The sequence below is a fragment of the Tachyglossus aculeatus genome, chromosome 17 (genome assembly GCF_015852505.1).
Source record: "Tachyglossus aculeatus isolate mTacAcu1 chromosome 17, mTacAcu1.pri, whole genome shotgun sequence".
Lineage (NCBI taxonomy): Eukaryota > Metazoa > Chordata > Mammalia > Monotremata > Tachyglossidae > Tachyglossus > Tachyglossus aculeatus.
In genome coordinates, this window is record NC_052082.1 from 14,876,096 (window position 1) to 14,898,566 (window position 22,471).

Here is a 22,471-nt window from a genome sequence, read left to right on the forward strand (position 1 = left end):
TTTCTGGCAACATAAACCACTGCCTCTAAAAACGATTGCCCAAACAAAGGGGAAACTGACCCATGGCCCACCCAAGAATATTCATTCATTCATTCATTCATTCAATCGTATTTATTGAGCGTTTCCTGTGTGCAGGGCACTGTACTAAGCGCTTGGGAAGTACAAGTTGGGAAGCACAATAGGAAGTATGAAGCCGCGACCTCTCCTCTCAGCTCCAGCTAGGCACCTATGTGTGAGCCAGCTGTACACATTTGTGGGTTGGAACATTATTATTATTATAACAAATCTAGACGGTGAGCCCGTTGTTGGGCAGGGACCGTCTCTATATGTTGCCAACTTGTACTTCCCAAGCGCTTAGTCCAGTGCTCTGCACACAGTAAGCGCTCAATCAATACGATTGATGATGATAACAAATCTAGACCGTGAGCCCGCTGTTGGGCAGGGACCGTCTCTATATGTTGCCAACTTGTACTTCCCCAGCGCTTAGTATGGTGCTCTGCACACAGTAAGCGCTCAATAAATACGACTGAATGAATAAGAATAATGGCATTATTATTATTAACAATAATAAAAAAAATTGTTGAATTTTTTAAAGCGCGTACTACGTACCGGGCATTGTACTGAACGCTGGAGCGGATACAAGCAAACTGGGTTGGACTCAGTCCCTGTCCCACATGGGGCTCCCAGTCTTAATCTCCATTTCACAGTTGAGGTAACTGAGGCCCAGAGAGGTGAAGCGACTTACCCAAGGTCACACAGCAGATAAGTGGCGGAGCCGGGATTAGAAACCCTGAGCTTCTGACTCGCAGGCCGGTACTTTGTCTACTGGACCACTCTGCTTCTCCAATTGAGCGCTTAATTAAGTACTTATAAACAGATTAGGCACCACAGTACATTCAGGGTTATCAGGTCGCACTCAGTCTGTATCCCACATGAGACTCACGTGCCGCCTTACCCCCATTTCACAGAGGAGGAAAGTGAGGCACAGAGAAGCTAAGCGACCTGCCCAAGGTCACACACAGCGGGCCGGTGGCAGAGCCAGGGCAAGAACTCAGGTCTCCTCATTCCCAGCCCCGACACATCCCTTTAAAATAAAAACGCGTACTCACGGGTGCTCCGTTTGGCTCCTTATATTTGAACGCAAAACCCAATGTCCCTTAAAAATTTGAAGAACCTAACCAGCTGCTACGTAGAAAACCTCCCCCTGCGGCATCGAAATCTTTCATTTCGGTTGATATTGGCGACGTGCCCCGTTGGCGCATCCGTCTTGCAAGACGCCTTACACGGTTTCGCCGTCACCCTGTGGGTGGTTGCTCTTGCCTTGGAGCTTTGGTGGGATCGACCTCCCCCGGCTGGGAAGCCGTCGCATTGTCCTTTTTGGGCGGGGGTCTGTACACGAACAGGGCGAGTCCGTTGAAACAGAGAGTGATCACTTTGCAAGCAGCGCCTGGATCGACAGACAAGCGCGGTTATTACGGCCGAGCGGCCAGAGCCCCGGGGGTCTGAAGGTCCCGGGTTCTAATCCCGGATCCGCCACTTCTCTGCTGTGTGACCTTGGGCAAGTCACTCGGGAGAAGCAGCGTGGCTCAGAGGGCGTGGGTTCAAATCCTGCCTCTACCAATTGTCAGCTGGGTGACTTTGGGCAAGTCACTTCACTTCTCCGGGCCGCAGTCCCCTCACCTGTAAAATGGGGATTAAGACTGTGAGCCCCACGTGGGACAACCTGATCTCCTTGTAACCTCCCCAGCGCTTAGAGCGGTACATATTTATTACTCTATTTATTTGACTTGTACACATCTATTCTATTTATTTTGTTAGTATGTTTGGTTTTGTTCTCTGTCTCCCCCTTTTAGACTGTGAGCCCACTGTTGGGTAGGGACTGTCTCTATATGTTGCCAACTTGGACTTCCCAAGCGCTTAGTACAGTGCTCTGCACACAGTAAGCGCTCAATAAATATGATTGATGATGATGCTTTGCCCATAGCTCTTAGTAAATGTCATCATTATTATTAAGGGTGCAACCATCTCCAATATAATAGGTGATGGAATGATTTCAGGGAATGGCCCTTTTTTTGAATAAAGTGTAGGGAAACAAATTTACAAATTCTAAGCAAGCTTGCGCTTTTAGACCGTGAGCCCACTGTTGGGTAGGGACTGTCTCTATATGTTGCCAACTTGGACTTCCCAAGAGCTTAGTACAGTGCTCTGCACACAGTAAGCGCTCAATAAATATGATTGATGATGATGCTTTGCCCATAGCTCTTAGTAAACGTCATCATTATTATTAAGGGTGCAACCATCTCCAATATAATAGGTGATGGAATGATTTCAGGGAATGGCCCTTTTTTTGAATAAAGTGTAGGGAAACAAATTTACAAATTCTAAGCAAGCTTGCGCTTTTAGACCGTGAGCCCACTGTTGGGTAGGGACTGTCTCTATATGTTGCCAACTTGGACTTCCCAAGAGCTTAGTACAGTGCTCTGCACACAGTAAGCGCTCAATAAATATGATTGATGATGATGCTTTGCCCATAGCTCTTAGTAAACGTCATCATTATTATTAAGGGTGCAACCATCTCCAATATAAGAGGTGACGGAATGATTTCAGGGAATGGCCCTTTTTTTGAATAAAGTGTAGGGAAACGAATTTACAAATTCTAAGCAAGCTTGCGCTTTTAGACTGTGAGCCCACTGTTGGGTAGGGACTGTCTCTATACGTTGCCAACTTGGACTTCCCAAGCGCTTAGTACAGTGCTCTGCACACAGTAAGCGCTCAATAAATACGATTGATTGATTGCACTTAGGTGAAAACATCATTGTACCACTCCTATAGCTGAACGGGCAATAAATCCCACACTCTGGATGCTCATTTCTAACTATGGATCGCATCAGTTACAACGACTGAAGAAGCCTATGTCTGTCTCCTCACACAAGTATTTACTCTTCAGAGAACCTTTTTACAATCCCTTTCCGCTGCAGATACGATGAGGGGAAAAACAGCCCACCGCAATCACCGTTTAAAGGGCAAGTCTGGTTAAATCAGCGGTTTAAATGGAGAAGACTTCGCTTACTTATTCCTATCAGCATGTAGGCCATCTTGGTATTGTCGTAAATCCAGCAAGCTCCTCTCATTCCACAATTATTCAAGTCCCACAGGGTGCAAGAACTGTCTATCGCTGCTCCAAACAGAATCGGCCCGGGAATGGTGCCTGTGGAATGGAATTGCGAATGGATGTCATTAAGAGGAGTCTCCAAAATTCCCCCAAATTATCCACCCCGTTAAACTAAATGATGCATTTCTGAAGGTCCTGGAAATCCAAGGCTCTGTATTAAGTGCCAAGTGCCAAGGTAATCAGGTCAGGGCATAGGTCCTGTCCCCTGGGGCCCGTAATCCAAGGAAGAATTGACCCGGAGGATTAAAAGACCCCCTCCTTTGAGAAGCAGCGTGACCTCGAGGATAAAGCATGACCTAGAGGATAGAGATAGGATAAGGACCTGGGTTCCAAACCCAGCCCCGCCACTTGTCTGCTGGGCCACCATGGGCAAGTCACTTGATTTCTCTGTGTCTCAGTGACCTCACCTGTAAAACGGGGATTGAGATTGTGGGACGGGGACTGTGTCCAACCTAATTAGCTTGTATCTATCCCATAGCTTAGAACGGTGCTTGGCACTTAGTGAACGCTCAACGGACAACACAAAGAAAAGAGAAAAGGCTCCTGGTGTTGGGAAGCGGCGGAGTGACAGGCAGGTTTTGGAGTAACCAGAGGGGATGATCTCCAGGTTCACTACGGAAAGGATGCCTACAAGTGGATCTCTGGATCCACTTACTAAAAACACATCACCTTCAAGAGGCTTTCCCTGACTAAGCTCCCATTTCCCCTATTCACCTCCACTTTATTTGCTCTGCATTGCCTATGTAAATCAATATGCGCCCCTTAAGCATTGATTTTTACTCCCGCCCCATAGAACTTATGCACGGATCCTTAGGTTCAGTCATTCCCCTACCTGTAATTTTTTCTAAGGTCTGTTTTCCCCTTTATTCATTCATTCACTCATTCAATCATATTTATTGAGTGGGATCTCTGGCTCCCACTCACCCACCCATTCTACTCCTCCAAGTCAGCGGAAGAGGCAGTGCTGCCTAGTGGAAAGGAAGCGCTTAGTACAGGGCTCTGCACACAGTAAGCCCTCAATAAATACGATCGAATGAATGAATAAATGAAAAGGGGGCTGCGTGCTCTTGGACAAGTCATTTAACTTCTCCTCACCGCAGTTCCCTCATCCGTCAAATGGGAATGAAAAGCCCGTTCTCTCTTCCTCTTAGGGTAAGAGCTCCAATCATTCAATCGCATTTATTGAGCATTGACTGTGTGCAGAGCACTATACTAAGCGCTAGGGAAAGTACAATACAACAATAAACCGTGACATTCCCTGCCCACAACGAGCGCATAATCTAGATCTCCATGTGGGGCAGGAACTAGGCCCATCAGTGGGGCAGAAGAAAAGTGGCAGTGCCAGGATTAGAACCCAGGTCCTTCTGGCTCCAAGGCCCGGGCTCTAGCCACTGAGCCATGCTGCCTGGGCCTGGGAATCAGAAGGACCTGGGTTCTAATCCCGGCTCCGCCACTTGTCTGTTGTGTGACCTGGGGCAAGTCACTTCATTTCTCTGGGCCTCAGTTACCTCATCTGTAGAACTGGATTGATATTGTCTTCCCTAGGTGGCACATGGACTGTCTTGCATCTCATCCCAGTACTTAGTGCAGTGCCTGGCTCATAGTAATCATTTAACAAATCCCATTAACAACAACACAAATCACACCTTCACCAGGAGGGATGGGTGAAGAGGATGGACAAAATAGGATTCCCCCAAAACAGTTTTACGATAAGCTGAGTGGGGTAATAATAATGATGGTATTTTTAAAGTAGTGACTGTGTGCTAAGCACCATATGATGTGCTCCTGCCTTACATGGGGCCCACATGATATTCAGTCAATGATATTCAGTCAATGATATTCACTTTAAGGAAACTCTAAAGGAAAGGGCCATTGCTCTAGCAGTAGATAAGGAGAGGAAGCTAGGAAGGTACCCTTAGGCCTGTCTAGTGATGGCTGTCTTTGGGAAAACACAACAGAGATTAAGGCTTCCTCTTCAAGCCAAGGAGTTGGTGGATAGGATGAAATCAATCAATCAATCAGTCAATCAACCATATTTATTGAGCGCTTACTGTGTGCAGAGCACTGTACTAAGCGCTTGGGAAGTACAAGTTGGCAAATATAGAGACAGTCCCTACCCAACAGTGGGCTCACAGTCTAGAAGGGGGAGAAATGAACTATTCCTTCAAAGAACTATGCTTACTAAAAACACATCTCCTTCAAAAGGCTTTCCCTGACTAAGCTCCCATTTCCCCTGTTCACCTCCATTTTATTTGCTCTGCATTGCCTATGCAAATCAATATGCACTCCTTAAGCATTGATTTTTACTCCCGCCCCATAGAATGTATGCACATATCCTTAGGTTCGGTCATTCCCCTACCTGTAATTTTTTCTAAGGTCTGTTTTCCGCTTTAGACTGGAAGCCCCTTGTGGACAGGGATCCTGTCTACAAGCCCTATGGTATTGTACTCTCCCAAGTGATTAGCGCTGTGCTCCCCACGCTGTAAGCTTTCAATAAACTGTGAGCTCCTTGTGGGGAATCAATCAATTGATCAATTAATCGTATTTATTGAGCGCTTACTGTGTGCAGAGCACTGTACTAAGCGCTTGGGAAGTACAAGTTGGCAACATATAGAGACGGTCCCTACCCAACAGTGGGCTAACAGTCTAAAAGCGGGAGACAGAGAACAAAACCAAACATACTAACAAAACAAATAAATAGAATAGATATGTACAAGTAAAATAGAGTAATAAATATGTACAAACATATATACATATAAACAGGTGCTGTGGGGAAGGGAAGGAGGTAAGATGGGGGGATGGAGAGGGGAACGAGGGGGAGAGGAAGGAAGGGGCTCAGTGTGGGAAGGCCTCCTGGAGGAGGTGAGCTCTCAGTAGGGCCTTGAAGGGAGGAAGAGAGCTAGCTTGGCGGATGGGCAGAGGGAGCAGGGCATTCCAGGCCCAGGGGGATGACGTGGGCTGGGGGTCGATGGCGGGACAGGCGAGAACGAGGCCTAACAGTGAGGAGATTAGTGGCGGAGGAGCGGAGGGTGCGGGCTGGGCTGGAGAAGGAGAGAAGGGAGGTGAGGTAGGAGGGGGCGAGGGGATGGACAGCCTTGAAGCCCAGGGTGAGGACTTTCTGCCTGATGCCCAGATTGATTGGTAGCCACTGGAGAGAAGTGAAGTGACTTGTCCAAAGTCACACAGCTGACAATTGGCGGAGCCGGGATTTGAACCCATGACCTCTGACTCCAAAGCCCGTGCTCTTTCCACTGAGCCACGTTGCTTCTCTAAGACTGTGACCACCCCCCCGTGGGACAAGCTGATCACCTTGTAACCTCCCCAGCGCTTAGAACAGTGCTTTGCACATAGTAAGCGCTTAATAAAGGCCATTATTATTATCATTATTATTCTCCGGGATTCGGTTACCCCATCTGTAAACGGGGATTCGGACCGGGAGTCCCAGGTGGGACAGGGGCTGTGTCCAACCCGATGAACTTGCATCAACCCCGGAGCTTACCAAGTGCTTAACGAATACCATAAAACCTGTACTTCCCAAGCGCTTAGTACAGTGCTCTGCACACAGTAAGCGCTCAATAAATACGACTGAATGGATGAATGAATGAATACAAAAGAGATAGAGAGAAAGAGAGGGAAAAACACACCTCTTTCCTAATATACCTCTTATTATTTCTTGATGAGCTGCGTTATAAATACAAAGTGCCACTAGATGGCACTGCCTCCCACAATGTAGGATGGAGACCTGCTTTGTTCAAGTCCCCAGTGATAATAATCATTATTATGATATTTTTTAAGCACTATGTGCCAGGAAATGTACTACTACTAACAATAATAATAATAATGTACTACTACTAATAATAATAATGGCATTTGTTAAGCGCTTACTATGTGCAAAGCACTGTTCTAAGCGCTGGGGGGGATACAAGGTGATCAGGTTGTCCCACGTGGGGCTCGCAGTCTTCATCCCCATTTTACAGATGAGGTACTTGAGGCCCAGAGAAGTGAAGTGACTTGCTCAAGGTCACACAGCAGACGTGGCGGAGCTGGGATTCGAACCCATGACCGCTGACTCCAAAGCCCTTGCTCTTTCCACTGAGCCCCGCTCCTTCTCTACTACTACTACTACTACTACTAATAATGGCATTTATTAAGCGCTTACTATGCGCAAAGCACAGTTCTAAGCGCTGGGGGGATATAAGGTGATCAGGTTGTCCCACGTGGGGCTCACAGTTGTAATCCCCATTTTACAGATGAGGGAACTGAGGCCCAGAGAAGTGAAATGACTTGCCCAAGGTCACACAGCAGACATGTGGCGGAGCTGGGATTCGAACCCATGACCTCTGACTCCAAAGCCCTTGCTCTTTCCACTGAGCCACGCTGCTTCTCTACTACTACTACTACTACTACTACTACTACTACTACTACTAATAATAATAATAATAATGGCATTTATTAAGCGCTTACTATGTGCAAAGCACTGTTCTAAGCGCTGGGGGGGATACAAGGTGATCAGGTTTCCCACGTGGGGCTCACAGTCTTCATCCCCATTTTACAGATGAGGTAACCGAGGCTCAGAGAAGTGAACTGACTTGCCCAAGGTCACACAGCAGAACATGTGGCGGAGCCGGGATTCGAACCCATGACCTCTGACTCCCACTGTTGGGTAGGGACTGTCTCTATATGTTGCCAACTTGCACTTCCCAAGCACTTAGTACAGTGCTCTGCACACAGTAAGCGCTCAATAAATGTGATTGATGATGACTCCAAAGCCCTTGCTCTTTCCACTGAGCCACGCTGCTTCTCTACTAAGCACTTGAGCAGATACAATCAATCAATCAATCAATCGCATTTATTGAGCGCTTACTGTGTGCAGAGCACTGTACTAAGTGCTTGGGAAGTACAAGTTGGCAACATATAGAGACGGTCCCTACCCAACAGCGGGCTCACAGTCTAGAAGGGGGAGACAGAGAACAAAACCAAACATACTAACAAAATAAAATAAATAGAATAGATATGTACAAGTAAAATAAATAGAGTAATAAATATGTACAAACATATACACATATATACAGGTGATATACATATACACAGGTAATTGGGTTGGACACAGGCCAAGTACAAGTAAAAGAAATAGAGTAATAAATATGTACAAACATATATACATATATACAGGTGATATACATATATACAGGTAATTGGGTTGGACACAGTCCCTGTCCCCCTGGGGCTCACAGTCTAAATCCCCATTTCACAGATGAGGTAACTGAGGCACAGAGGATACGTGACTTGCCCAAGGTCACCACAACAGTGGGAAATCGGCAACGGGTCGGAACTGCTTTCTCTCAACACGATCGCTGTTCTAGACCGTGAGCCCGTTGTTGGGTAGGGACCGCCTCTGTATGTTGCCAACTTGGACTTGGGGAAGCAGCGTGGCTCGGTGGAAAGAGCCCGGGCTTTGGAGTCAGAGGCCGTGGGTTCAAATCCCGGCTCCGCCACTTAGCTGTGTGACTTTGGGCAAGTCGCTTCACTTCTCTGGGCCTCAGTTCCCTCATCTGGAAAATGGGGATGAAGACTGTGAGCCCCTCGTGGGACAACCTGATCGCCTTGTATCTACCCCAGCGCTTAGAACAGTGCTTTGCACATAGTAAGCACTTGACAAATACCATTATTATTATTATTATTATTATTATTATTATTATTATTATTATTCTCTGGGCCTCAGTTCCCTCATCTGTAAAATGGGGATGAAGACTGTGAGCCCCTCGTGGGACAACCTGATTACCTTGTATCTACCCCAGCGCTTAGAACAGTGCTTTGCACATAGTAAGCGCTTGACAAATACCAACATTATTATTATTATTATTGTTCTCTGGGCCTCAGTTCCCTCATCTGTAAAATGGGGATGAAGACTGTGAGCCCCTCGTGGGACAACCTGATTACCTTGTATCTACCCCAGCGCTTAGAACAGTGCTTTGCACATAGTAAGCGCTTGACAAATACCAACATTATTATATTATTATTGTTCTCTGGGCCTCAGTTCCCTCATCTGTAAAATGGGGATGAAGACTGTGAGCCCCTCGTGGGACAACCTGATTACCTTGTATCTACCCCAGCGCTTAGAACAGTGCTTTGCACATAGTAAGTGCTTGACAAATACCAACATTATTATATTATTATTGTTCTCTGGGCCTCAGTTCCCTCATCTGTAAAATGGGGATGAAGACTGTGAGCCCCTCGTGGGACAACCTGATTACCTTGTATCTACCCCAGCGCTTAGAACAGTGCTTTGCACATAGTAAGCGCTTGACAAATACCAACATTATTACATTATTATTATTGTACTTCCCAAGCACTTAGTCCAGTGCTCTGCACACAGTAAGCGCTCAATAAATACGATTGAATGAATGAATGAATGCTGCTGTTCTCCATTGCAAATCTGTCATTTGTGGGCAAGGAATGTGTCTATGCATTTTACTTTCCCAAGCGCTTAGTACAGTGCTCTGCACACAGTAAGCGCTCAATAAATACAATTGAATGAATGAATGCTGCTGTTCTCCATTGCAAATCTGTCATTTGTGGGCAAGGAATGTGTCCATGCATTTTACTTTCCCAAGCGCTTAGTACAGTGCTTTGCACACTAAGCGCTCAATAAATACGACTGAATGAATGAATGCTGCTGTTCTCCATTGCAACTCTGTCATCTGTGGGCAAGGAATGTGCCTTATGCATTTTACTTTCCCAAGCGCTTAGTGCAGTGCTCTGCACACAGTAAGTGCTTAATAAATACTATTGATTCATTCATTCAATCGTATTGATTGAGCACTTACTGGATGTGGAACACTTACTAAGCTTTGGGAAAGTACAATGCAACAGAGTTGGTAATAATAATAATAATGGCATTTGTTAAGCGCTTACTATGTGCAAAGCACTGTTCTAAGCGCTGGAGTCCCTGCGCAAAACGAGTCTATAGTAACTGCAATCAGAAAGATGGCTGGGCTCCTGCATTGCAATTTTAGTAGAGTTTCTGTGTAGAACCCTGTCTATTATTATCATTATTATGACTAGTAGTAGTATTTTTAAGCTGTTATGATGTGCCAAACACTGCACTAAGCACTGGGATAGATATAAGATAATCAGTTAGGACACAGTTCCCATCCTGAATGGGGCTCACGGTCTAAATAGGAGGGTGAACAGTCATTTATTTATGTGTACTGGGTATGTGTGTGTGACACTGAGTTTGTGTAGGCATGTGTGTTGGGGGCTGGATGTCCAGGGGCAGGAATTGAGAGGAGGAGGAAGGCGGGAGGAATTTTAAAAAGCGGGGGTAACGTTTTTAGAACAGGTTGAAAAGGTTATAAATCCCTGATCTGAATTTCACTTGACAACACAGTCCAAAGGAGAAGCAGAGTGGTTTAGTGGACTGACCATGAGCCTGGGAGTCGAAAGGACGTGGCCTCTAATCCTGGCTCCGTCAAGTGTCTGCTGTGTGACCTTGGGCAAGTCTCTTCACTTCTCTATGCCTCAGTTATGTCATCTGTAAAATGAGGATTAGGAATGGGAGCCCCATTTGGTCCATGGACTACGTCCAACCTGATAGCTTGTATCTACTCCTGGACTTAGTACGGTATATGGCACATAATCATCATCATCATCATCATCATCAATCGTATTTATTGAGCGCTTACTATGCGCAGAGCACTGTACTAAGTGCTTGGGAAGTCCAAATTGGCAACATATCATCATCATCATCATCATCAATCGTATTTATTGAGCGCTTACTATGCGCAGAGCACTGTACTAAGCGCTTGGGAAGTACAAATTGGCAACATGTAGAGACAGTCCCTACCCAACAGTGGGCTCACAGTCTAAAAGGGGGACACAGAGAACAAAACCAAACATACTAACAAAATAAAATAAATAGAATAGATATGTACAAGTAAAATAAGTCGAGTAATAAATATGTACAAACATATATACATAGATACAGGTGCTGTGGGGAAGGGAAGGTGGTGAGATGGGGGGGATGAAGAGGGGGACGAGGGGGAGAGGAAGGAAGGGGCTCAGTCTAAGCACTTAGCAGGTACCATAAAAAAAAATCACCTTACTGACCTGCACTAGTGATCTACTCTACCCTAGTAACAATAGCTAAAGTACTGAGCTTGACTATTACGTGAATAGACATAGCTGCTTTCAGGTTGAAGACCAAGTCATATGACGCTGATAAGATCTTGAGCGACTGACAAGACTAGAACTCCCTTCCGCCCTGTGGGTGTCAAGATCGCCCCTTTCTGCACTCCTGTACTTGTTACGGAAGTTGCTGGGGTTTTAGTTCCTTCCTCTCGATGTCAAAATCCTCTCAGAGCCGCTGCTCCGAGATGGCCTATTTCTCGGAAAGGGACGTCGTTGATTTTAATTCCGAGAGAACCTGGTCCCGAAGGTATAGTGGGAGAACCGGTCTGAAATCATGACCACAATTCATTCTAGACCGTGAACCCGTCTTCTAGACTGTGAACCCGTCGTTGGGTTAGGATTGTCTCTATTTGTTGCCGAACTGTACTTTCCCAAGCACTTAATATAGTGCTCTGCACGCAGCAAGTGCTCAATGAATACAACTGAATGAATGAATGAATGAATGAATTAATTAATTAATTAAAACAGTTTTTTAAAGCAGCGTGGCTCAATGGAAAGAGCCCGGGCTTGGGAGTCAGAGATCATGGGTTCAAATCCCGGCTCTGCCAATTATCAGCTGTGTGACTTTGGGCAAGTCATTTCACTTCTCTATGCCTCAGTTATCTGTAAAATGAGGATGAAGACTGTTTTCCCTCCTGTGGGACAACCTGATCACCTTGTAACCTCCCCAGTGCTTAGAACAGTGCTTTGCACATAGTAAGCACTTAATAAATGCCATTATTATTATTATTGTTATTATTATTAAAAATGAGAATATTTGCCAGGAAAAAGGCTGAATAAAGGGTCTATAAAAACCTGTCAAAAGCCAGAAGACGGTTAAAATTTGCCCATTAGAATCTCAGGGAGGATTGGGATCCCAGATCAAAAATGGAGAAAGAAAATGTCCATGGCAAGGAGCTGCAGCGTGGCCTAGTGGATAAAACCTGGAAGGATCTGGGTTCTAATTCTGACTCCACCACTTTCATTCATTCATTCTTTCATTCAATTGTATTAATTGAGCGTTTACTGTGTACTAAGCGCTTGGGAAGTACAAGTTGGCAACATATAGAGACGGTCCCCACCCGAAGCAGGCTGACGCTTGTCTGCTATGTGATGTTAGGCAGGTCACTCTGCTTCTCTATGCCTCAGTTGCTTCACCTGTAAAACCCACTCACTGTCCCTCGATCTCGTCTCTCTCGCCACCAACCCCTGGCTGACATCCTTGCTCACATAAAGCAGCATTGTGTAGCGGGTCGAGCACAGGCCTGGGGCTCGGAAGGTCGTGGGTGCTAATTCCAGCTCCATCACTTGTCTGCTGAGTTAAAGGAGTTATTAGGAACGGGTTGAAAGAAAGCTCTCCCCTCCCATGCAGACCACAGGCTCTTGGGATCAAGGACGTGATGAGTAATCTGAGCTCCACCGACTGACAAAGCGGGAAGTCCAGCCCAGGGACAAAGCCCCCTTTCTGGAGTTTGTGGGGGGGGGCTAGAGAGGGATGGATTCTGATCCTGGCTCTGTCACTTGTCGGCTGTGTGACTTTGGGCAAGTCGCTTCACTTCTCTGGGCCTCACTTCCCTCATCTGTAAAAGCGGGATGAAGACTGCGAGCCCCACGTGGGACAACCTGATCACCTTGCATCCCCCCAGCGCTTAGAGCAGTGCTTTGCACAGAGTAAGCGCTTAACAAATACTATCATCATCATCATGGATGGGGAGTGGGAGCGGTGAGGTGGAAGGAGGGAGGGGAATGCAGCGAAGGCCAAACTGGTGGCAGATCCTTGGGGAAGAAACCCTTTACCTTGACCTCCCTGAGTCTGGGAAGATGCAGCGTGGCTCAGTGGAAAAGAGCCCGGGCTTTGGAGTCAGAGGTCACGGGTTCAAACCCCGGCTCCACCAATTGTCAGCTGTGTGACTTTGGGCAAGTCGCTTAACTTCTCTGTGCCTCAGTGACCTCATCTGTAAAGTGGGGATTAAGACTGTGTGCCCCCCGAGGGACAACCTAATCACCATGTAACCTCCCCAGCACTTAGAACAGTGCTTTGCCAATAGTAAGCACTTAATAAATGCCATTATTATTATTATTATAAGCCAAGCTTTCCCCACGCCAGATATCCGCTGCTGCTGCTCAACAAATGGCTCAAACTCAGGCTGTGATTTGTCCCTCCCAATCAATCCATCCATCAATCGTGTTGCCAATTTGTACTTCCCAAGCGCTTAGTACAGTGCTCTGCACATAGTAAGCGCTCAATAAATACGATTGATTGACCAATCAGTTCGATTTATTGAATGCTTACTATGTGCAGAGCACTCTACTAAGCGCTTGGGAGAGCACAGTATGACAGAGTCGGTAGACACGTTCCTTGCCCACAACGAACTTACAATGTAGAGGGGGAGAAAGACAGCGATGTAAATAAATAAATTATGGGTCTGGACATAAGTGCTGCGGGGGTGAGGGAGGGGAGAATAAAGCAAGCAAATCCAAGCGCCAGAGGGATGCAGAAGGGAGTGAGAAGAGGTGATGGGGGCCAGGTCGGGGAAGGAGATGTGCCTTCAGTAAGGCTTGGAAGGTGGGGAGAGGGATCGTCTGTCCGATATGAAGAAGGAGGGCGTTCCAGACCAGAAGTGGGACGTGGGCGAGAGGCGAGATAGACGATATCGAGGCACAGTGGATGACATTAGAGGAGTGAAGTGAGCAGCCTGGATCGTAGTAAGAAAGCAGTGAGCTAACATGGAGACTCAAAAACGTTATTAAGTGATAACCCTGCCAGTGTCTCCAGAGAGGGTGGCAAACCAAAGCGGAGGTTGGGCTTTGTGTAGCTGAGGGAAGCACAGCCTTTTACCACCTTTTCATTTCTTAGCCGCTGGCACTGTCTTTAAATCATCATAATAATAATGATAGCATTTATTAAGCGCCTTTTCATTTCTTAGCCGCTGGCACTGTCTTTAAATCATCATAATAATGATGATAGCATTTATTAAGCACTTACTATGTGCAAAGTACTGTTCTAAGCGCTGGGGAGGTTACAAAGTGATCAGGATGTCCCTCAGGGGGCTCACAGTCCTAATCCCCATTTTACAGATGAGGTAACTGAGGCCCAGAGAAGTGATGTGACTTGCCCAAAGTCACACAGCTGACAGTTGGCAGAGCCGGCGTTTGAACTTATGACCTCTGACTCCAAAGCCCAAGCTCTTTCCACTGAGCCACACTGCTTCTCTGCCGCTGGCTCGGTTTATGTTCCTCTAGACTGTAAGCTCGTTTTGGGCAGGGAATGTGTCTGCTAACTCTGTTGCATTGTACTACTCTCCCAAGTGCCTAGTACTGTGCTCTGCATGGGGTAAGTGCTCCAAAAACGTCACTGATTGACCGAATGACGTTCCTTTCCGTGGTAACATTGTTCTTTTTGTTGTCCAAATGCACAGTAGTTGCCGAGGGAAGATAGGGAAAGCAGAAAGGAAATTACCAGAAAGGAAAGGATCAGTAGATTTCCTAAAATGTACCTCTTACATCTCTGGACTGAACCGTGTGGATGTTCTGTAAATATTTATTGCTAGAGAACAGGAGGAACCTTAAATAATGAATTGTCAATTGAGTTTCATGAATCTGGACATTTGATTAAAAAAGCTATCTACTGCAAATAAGCCATTTTACATTGGAAAATCTAGTCTCTTTTGCTCTATTAGCAAATTGACTGGTTTGGCATTTTGGCATTGTTTTTCTACAAACCAGTTTTTTGTTTTTAGAGTGTAAAATTCAACTCTAACCAGGTTTGATTTAGGTGATCTTTCCATCAGGTGATGGAAAAACTAAACCCCAGATAATTTTCTTCCAAAATTAACAATTAGGAAACTCGATCTTAATTCACTGGAGCTTGAATGATGCCACTATTCACATTATCATACATCAATCAATCAATCAATGGTATTTATTGAGCACTTACTGTGCTGGGAGAATACAACACAACACAATACAAGCACAATACAATGTCCTGCCTTCTAGGAGTTTGTGATCCAGAGAGGGAGACAGACATATATGTATATATGTTTGTACATATTTATTACTCTATTTTACTTGTACATATCCTATTTATTTTATTTTGTTAATATGTTTGGTTTTGTTCTCTGTCTCCCCCTTTTAGACTGTGAGCCCACTGTTGGGTAGGGACTGTCTCTATATGTTGCCAACTTGTACTTCCCAAGCGCTTAGTACAGTGCTCTGCACACAGTAAGCGCTCAATAAATACGATTGATGATGATGATAATGATTAAAATAAATGACAGATACATACCTAAGTGCTATGGGGCTGAGGGTGGGGTGATTATCAAGTGCTTAAAAAGGTTCAGGGGCCTAGGAGATGCAGAAGGGAGAGGGAGTAGGGGAAATGAGGACTTGGGTTCTAATTTGAGGACCTGGGTTTTAATTCTGGCTCCACCACTAGCCTGCTGTGGACCTTGGTCAAGTCACTTAACTTCTTTGGGCCTCAGTTACCTCACCTGTAAAATGAGGATTAAGACCGTGAGCCCTACGTGGGACAGGGACTGCGTCCAACCCGATTAACTTCTCTCTACCCCAGAGCTTAGTACAGTGCCTGGCACATAGTAAGTACTTCACAGATACCTTAAAAACAAATGAGGGACAGGGAAGACCTCTTGGAGGAGATGCAATTTTAGTAAGGCTTTGAAGGGGGGAGAGTAGTGGTCTGTAGTAGTACATAAAGGGTAAAGGGAGTTCCAATTCAAAGGAGCGGGTGGCAATCTAGACAAGACTGAAGTACAGTGAGTAACTGGCATTAGCAGAGCAAACTGTGCGGGCTGGACACGGGAAATCAGTGAGGCTTGGTAGAAGGGGAAGAGCTGATTGAGGCCTTTAAATCCGACAGTAAGGAGTTTCTGTTTGATGCGGAGGTGGATGGGCACCTGAAAGAACAAACTGATACAATAAACTGCTGCCAACGAATGAGAAAATTGGCCTTACCCAACAGTCGTAGAAACACAAACTGCACACCCAGGGCAAAAGAGCGCTGTTTGTCAGGCACACACCTGGAGGAAAATCAACACCAGTGATGCAATGGGACAAGTCGCAACACATTTTTCCACCCAATCCAAGGTCATTCCCCATCAATCACTTTTTATGGGTCATAACCAGTTACCGTTCAGATGAAAAAAACGTTTCAGGAAAATCATTAGAAGAGCCAAGAGGACGTTCTTTAGTTTGAGACAACAAGGAAGTGCAACAGAAGAAACTGGTTTGTACTTTAAGCTAAATGGATAACGCAGGAGAGGGTATTCATTCTTGGACGCTTTGCAGCATCTCAAACACGGGTCCCAAATTTGTACAGTTACACAGTTAGCCAAATTAACAATAATTATACAGTTTAGCAGAATCTGCAAAAATGTGCCAGGTGAGGAAATTCATTCATTCATTCATTCATTCAATCGTATTTATTGAGCGCTTACCGTGTGCACGGCACTGTACTAAGCACTTGGGAAGTACAAGTTGGCAACATATAGAGACGGTCCCTACCCAACAAAGGGCTCACAGTCTAGAAGGGGGAGACAGGTAACAAAACAAAACAGGTGGACAGGTGTCAAGTCACCAGAATAAATAAAAATAAAGCTAGATACACATCATTAACAAAATAAATGGAATAGTAAATATGTACAAGTAAAATAAATAGAGTAATAAATCTGTACAAGCATATATACAGTTGCTGTGGGGAGGGGAAGGAGATAGGGCAGGGGGGATGGGGAGGAGGAGAGGAAAAAGGGGGCTCAGTCTGGGGACCCAGACTTTCAGAGTTACCAGAAAGTGCGTTGCAATGACTCATTTTCCAGGCCTCTGACAGACCCTAAAGACAGTGGGTTCTCCATTCATTCAATCACTTATTGAGCACTTACTGTGTGCAAAGCACCGTACTAAGTGCTTGGGAGAGTATGATACCACAACAGACACATCCCTCAACAACAGACACATTCCCTGCCCAAAACGAGCTTATTGACATGGGCACCCCCAGGTCAAATCACTGGGCAGGATCCTTCATCCCGGGGAGGGGGTGGTGTGGGAAGGAAACACTTTTCAAAACATCCCAGAGTGGGGAGGAAAGGGAAAAGAGAAAGGACACGGGGGAAGGGGAGGGGCTGTATTTTCATTTTTCATCTTTCTCACAAGGATCTCTGTATTCTAGACAGAACTTCAGCCCCCAAATTTCAAGTCCATCTGAGTGCTTACCCAGAACACTACCAAAGAATCTTTGGAAACTGAAATGATGTCTCATAACAATACTAAGATTAGGTCTTCATTAGCCTAATATTTAATGATTCAGGCTGAAAAGAACCCCTTTGGGTCCTGTTGGCTGGAGATTTCAGGCGAGGCTATTTTCTTGGCTTTGTAGAAGCCCAGAGCACAAATTTTTCATCTGAATTAACCAGAGAATTTCCCAACCAAATCTGACCTCTGCTTAGGGACATCTGCAAAGGTTTTAGACGTGCAGGGCTAGAAATCATTAACTTTGAAGAAGAAGTAGAATTGGTAAGTACAAAGTAAGTCTGGCAAAAACTGAAGATATTCAGAAATTTACGGATACTCATTCTATTTAAATGGGCAGCAAGCAGCAACTTAAAAAGAATCAATCAATCCTATTTATTGAGCACTTACTGTATGCAGAGCACTGTATCAAGCATTTGCGGGAGTACAAGATAACAATATAAAAGAGTTGGTAGACACATTCCATGCCCACAGTGAGCTTACAGTCTAGAGGGGAAGACAGACATTAATTTAAATATATAAATTACAGATACGTACATACGTGCTGTGGGGCTGGGGAGTTGGGTGAATAAGGGGAGGAAATTAGGGAGATGTAGGAATGAGTGGGAGAAGAGGAAATGAGGGCTTAATCAGGGAAGGTTTCTTGTAGGGGAAGTGCCTTCATGGCTTTGAAGGTGGGGATAGCAACCGTCTGTCAGATATTAAGAGGGAGGACATTCCAGGGCAGAGGCAGGACGCGGGCAAGAGGTTGGCGACGAGATAGACAAAACTGAGGTTCAGTGAGTAGGCTGGCAGTAGGGGAGCAAAGAGTGCAGGCTACATTGTAGTAAGAGAGCAGCGAGGTGAGGTAGGAGGGGGCAGGGTGATTGAGTGCTTTGAAGTCGATGGTAAGAAGTCTCCAGATGTTAAAAAAATTGGATTAAAAACAAAACAAGGCTCTGTCTAAACAGGCCAAATGCACAGCTTTCAGAAAAAAATACACACAAAGTGTTGCTTATGCGACACGCTGAGGGAATAGGATATCCTAGTTGTGCCTCTAGACTGAAAGTTCTCTGTGGGCAGGGACCATGTCGACCAACTCTGTTATATTGTTCTCTCCCTAATAATAATAATAATGATAATGATGACATTTATTAAGCGCTTACTGAGTGCAAAGCACTGTTCTAAGCGCTGGGGAGGGTACAATGTGATCAGGTTGTCCCACGTGGGGCTCACAGTCTTCATCCCCATTTTACAGATGAGGTAACTGAGGCACAGAGAAGTGACTTGCCTGAAGTCACACAGCTGACAAGTGGCGGAGCCAGGATTTGAACCCATCAAATCACTCTGTACAGTGCTCTGCACTCAGTAAGCACTCAATAAATACCATTAATTGATTCCAACTGTGGGTGGGGGGAACAAAAAAGTCAGGATTAGCCAACAGGGGAGCTTCCCCACTAACACAGAGGACTACAGTCTTCCCCCTCCCCCTAAGCCCTAGAGGGGCAGGAAGGACTGTTTGCTAATCACATTAGCAGAAGAGCAAACCCTGTTTTGACTCGAGGACTCCAGGGGATTTGCTTAATCACTGCTTGCTGATCAAATTAGTGGGTAGATTTTTCCTTCAATGGAGCTGGATGGAGAAAAACTGTAATTAGCTTCAGGGGCTAGGAGTCAGATCGTGTCCATGATTGTGACTTGAACAGGTAGCAAATCCTGAATGTGGAGGAAGAGGTATTAGCTGGAGAAACAGATATTAGGCGCCTTGGGGACAGGGAGCTCACTGACTGGCTGGAGGAAGCTGTTTGCTAATCCCATTAGCAGAGAGTTTATGCAGATGTCCCAAGGAATAAACTTCAACCGTTTGGACTTCCCAGGGATCAAATGGCCAGGATTAGCTTTGAATAGGATATCTCTGAAAGGTTAGTAGAGTTTGATGGTAAGGTATTGCATAAAGAGTTTTACTGCACAAAGTATTCTTTTGGAGGGGGGGCGGGCAGAAACACCATCTGTTGTTACTTAATCTGTTATTTAATGGCCAGCCTCATTGGGAATTTAATAATAATTATAATAATAATGGCATTTATTAAGCGCTTACTATGTGCACAGCACCGCTCTAAGCGCTGGGAATTTATAGTGCCCGCCTCACTGGGAATCCAATGAAGAGGAAATCAATCAATCGTATTTATTGAGCGTTTACTGTGTGCAGAGCACTGGGAAGTACAAAGTTGGCAACATATAGAGACAGTCCCTACCCAACAGTGGGCTCACAGTCTAAAAGGGGGAGGCAGAGAACAAAACCAAACATACTAACAAAATAAAATAAATAGAATAGATATGTACAAGTAAAATAGAGTAATAAATATGTACAAACATAGATACATATATACAGGTGCTGTGGGGAAGGGAAGGAGGTAAGATAGGGGGGATGGAGAGAGGGACGAGGGGGAGAGGGAATGGACCACAGGTACTTTCTCCAAGCGAGCATAGACCTTGTATGTTCATTCAATCGTATTTATTGAGAGTTTACTGTGTGCAGAGTACTGTACTACAGCCTTGGGAGGGGACAATACAACAATAAACGCACAGCTTCCTGCCCATAACGAGCTTACAGTCTAGAGTCTAAAGCTTACAGTCTTACGGTCTGTTTTAATGGGCCTGAGCCCCTGTATGACGGTCAGCCAGCTAATAATAATAATGATAATAAAGGCATTTATTAAGTGCTTACTATGTGCAAAGCACCGTTCTAAGAGCAGGGGAGTTTACAAGGTGATCAGGTTGTCCCACAGGGGGCTCACAGTCTTCATCCCCATTTTCCAGATGAGGGAACTGAGGCCCAGAGAATCAATCAATCAATCAATCGTATTTATTGAGCGCTTACTATGTGCAGAGCACTGTACTAAGCGCTTGGGAAGTACAAATTGGCATCACATAGAGACAGTCCCTACCCAACAGTGGGCTCACAGTCTAAAAGGGGGAGACAGAGAACAGAACCAAACATACCAACAAAATAAAATAAGTAGGATAGAAATGTACAAGTAAAATAAATAAATAAATAAATAAATAAATAGAGTAATAAATATGTACAACCATATATACATATATACAGGTGCTGTGGGGAAGGGAAGGAGGTAAGACGGGGGGATGGAGAGGGGGACGAGGGGGAGAGGAAAGAAGGGGCTCAGTCTGGGAAGGCCTCCTGGAGGAGGTGAGCTCTCAGCAGGGCCTTGAAGGGAGGAAGAGAGCTAGCTTGGCGGACGGGCAGAGGAAGCAGGGCATTCCAGGCCCGGGGGATGACGTGGGCCGGGGGTCGATGGCGGGACAGGCGAGAGCGAGGGACGGTGAGGAGATTAGTGGTGGAGGAGCGGAGGGTGCGGGCTGGGCAGTAGAAGGAGAGAAGGGAGGTGAGGTAGGAGGGGGCGAGGTGATGGACAGCCTTGAAGCCCAGGGTGAGGAGTTTCTGCCTGATGCGCAGATTGATCGGTAGCCATTGGAGGTTTTTGAGGAGGGGAGTAATATGTCCAGGGCGTTTCTGGACAAAGATAATCCGGGCAGCAGCATGAAGTATGGATTGAAGTGGAGAGAGACACGAGGATGGGAGATCAGAGAGAAGGCTAGTGCAGTAGTCCAGACGGGATAGGATGAGAGCTTGAATTAGCAGGGTAGCGGTTTGGATGGAAAGGAAAGGGCGGATCTTGGCAATGTTGCGGAGTGAAGTGACTTGCCCAAAGTCACAGAGCTGACAAGTGGCAGAGCCGGGATTTGAACCAATGACCTCTGACTCCAAAGCCCGGGCTCTTTCCACTGAGCCACGCTGCTAGTGGATGGGCTGTATTCACAGCCTCCCTACTTTCCTTTCCTCCTTTCCCTCCCTCCCACCCCTGGATGCCGGCTTGCCTGGATTCTGGAAGGCGCTGCTCTACCCCAGAAGGGCACCAAAGATGGGAACAGGGAATGCGGACAGGAGGACGTCTCTAGACTGCCAGCTCCATATGGGCAGGGAACATGTCTTCCAACACTGCTTCCAATACTTCCCCAAGCAGCATGTAAAAGCAGCATGGAGTAATGGATAGAGCACAGGCCAGAGAGTCAGAAATTCACAGGTTCTAATCCTGGCTCCACCGCTTGTCTGCTGTGTGACTTTGGGCAAGTCACTTTACTTCCCTGTGCCTCGGTTACCTCATCTGTAAAACAGGGATTGGGACTGTGAGCCCCAAGTGCGTCAGGGACCGTGTCCAACCCAAATTGCCTGTATCCACCCCAGTGCTTAGTACAGTGCCTGGCACGTAGTAAGCGCTTTACAAATACTATAATTATTAATATTACTATTATTGAATGCTAAGTTCAGTGCTCTACACACTTTAAGCGTTCAATAAATACCATTGATTGATTGGTTGATTGACACCTGCCCATCAGAGCAGCCTGGGGTGGGCTTGCAGGGTGTGGCGGATGGAGTCTGCCCACCCGGAGCTCCCAAAGGCTGAGAACCTGCACTAGTCATGGGGCAGCCCAAGAGGGGGGTGCTGTGGTTTACCCAGATAATGATAATAATAATTAATAATTATGGTACATCGTAAGTGCTTACTGTGTGCCAAGCACTGTTTTAAGCTCTGGAGCAGGAACAAGTCAAATCAGGTTGGACACAATCCCTGTCCCACCAAAGGGCACACTCTTAATCCCCATTTTACAGATGAGGTAACTGAGGCCCAGAGAAGTGAAGTGAATTACCCAAGGTTACACAGTAGACACCTGGTGGAGTTGGGATTAGAACCCAGGTCCTTATGACTTACCAGGCCTGTGCTCTGTCCACTAGGCCAACACCACCTAGATGTTTCCCCTATGCAAACAGCCTCCTAGAATAGACAGGAAAGCAGTGTGGCCTAATGGATA

The 22,471-nt window shown here is 45.9% G+C and overlaps 1 protein-coding gene across 1 annotated transcript in view; it reads right to left on the minus strand.

Moving 5' to 3' along the window:
- Positions 1–1,019: 1,019 nt before the first annotated feature.
- The window catches only part of SLCO4C1 (solute carrier organic anion transporter family member 4C1), an 88,480-nt gene continuing 67,028 nt past the window's right edge, over positions 1,020–22,471 (minus strand). The window contains exons 11-13 of the mRNA XM_038758792.1: positions 16,313–16,377; positions 3,071–3,208; positions 1,020–1,447 (exon numbers count right to left, since the gene is read on the minus strand). Of these exons, the coding sequence (XP_038614720.1) occupies positions 1,296–1,447; positions 3,071–3,208; positions 16,313–16,377 (355 nt within the window). The 3' untranslated portion in view covers positions 1,020–1,295. The remainder of the gene's footprint in view (positions 1,448–3,070; positions 3,209–16,312; positions 16,378–22,471) is intronic.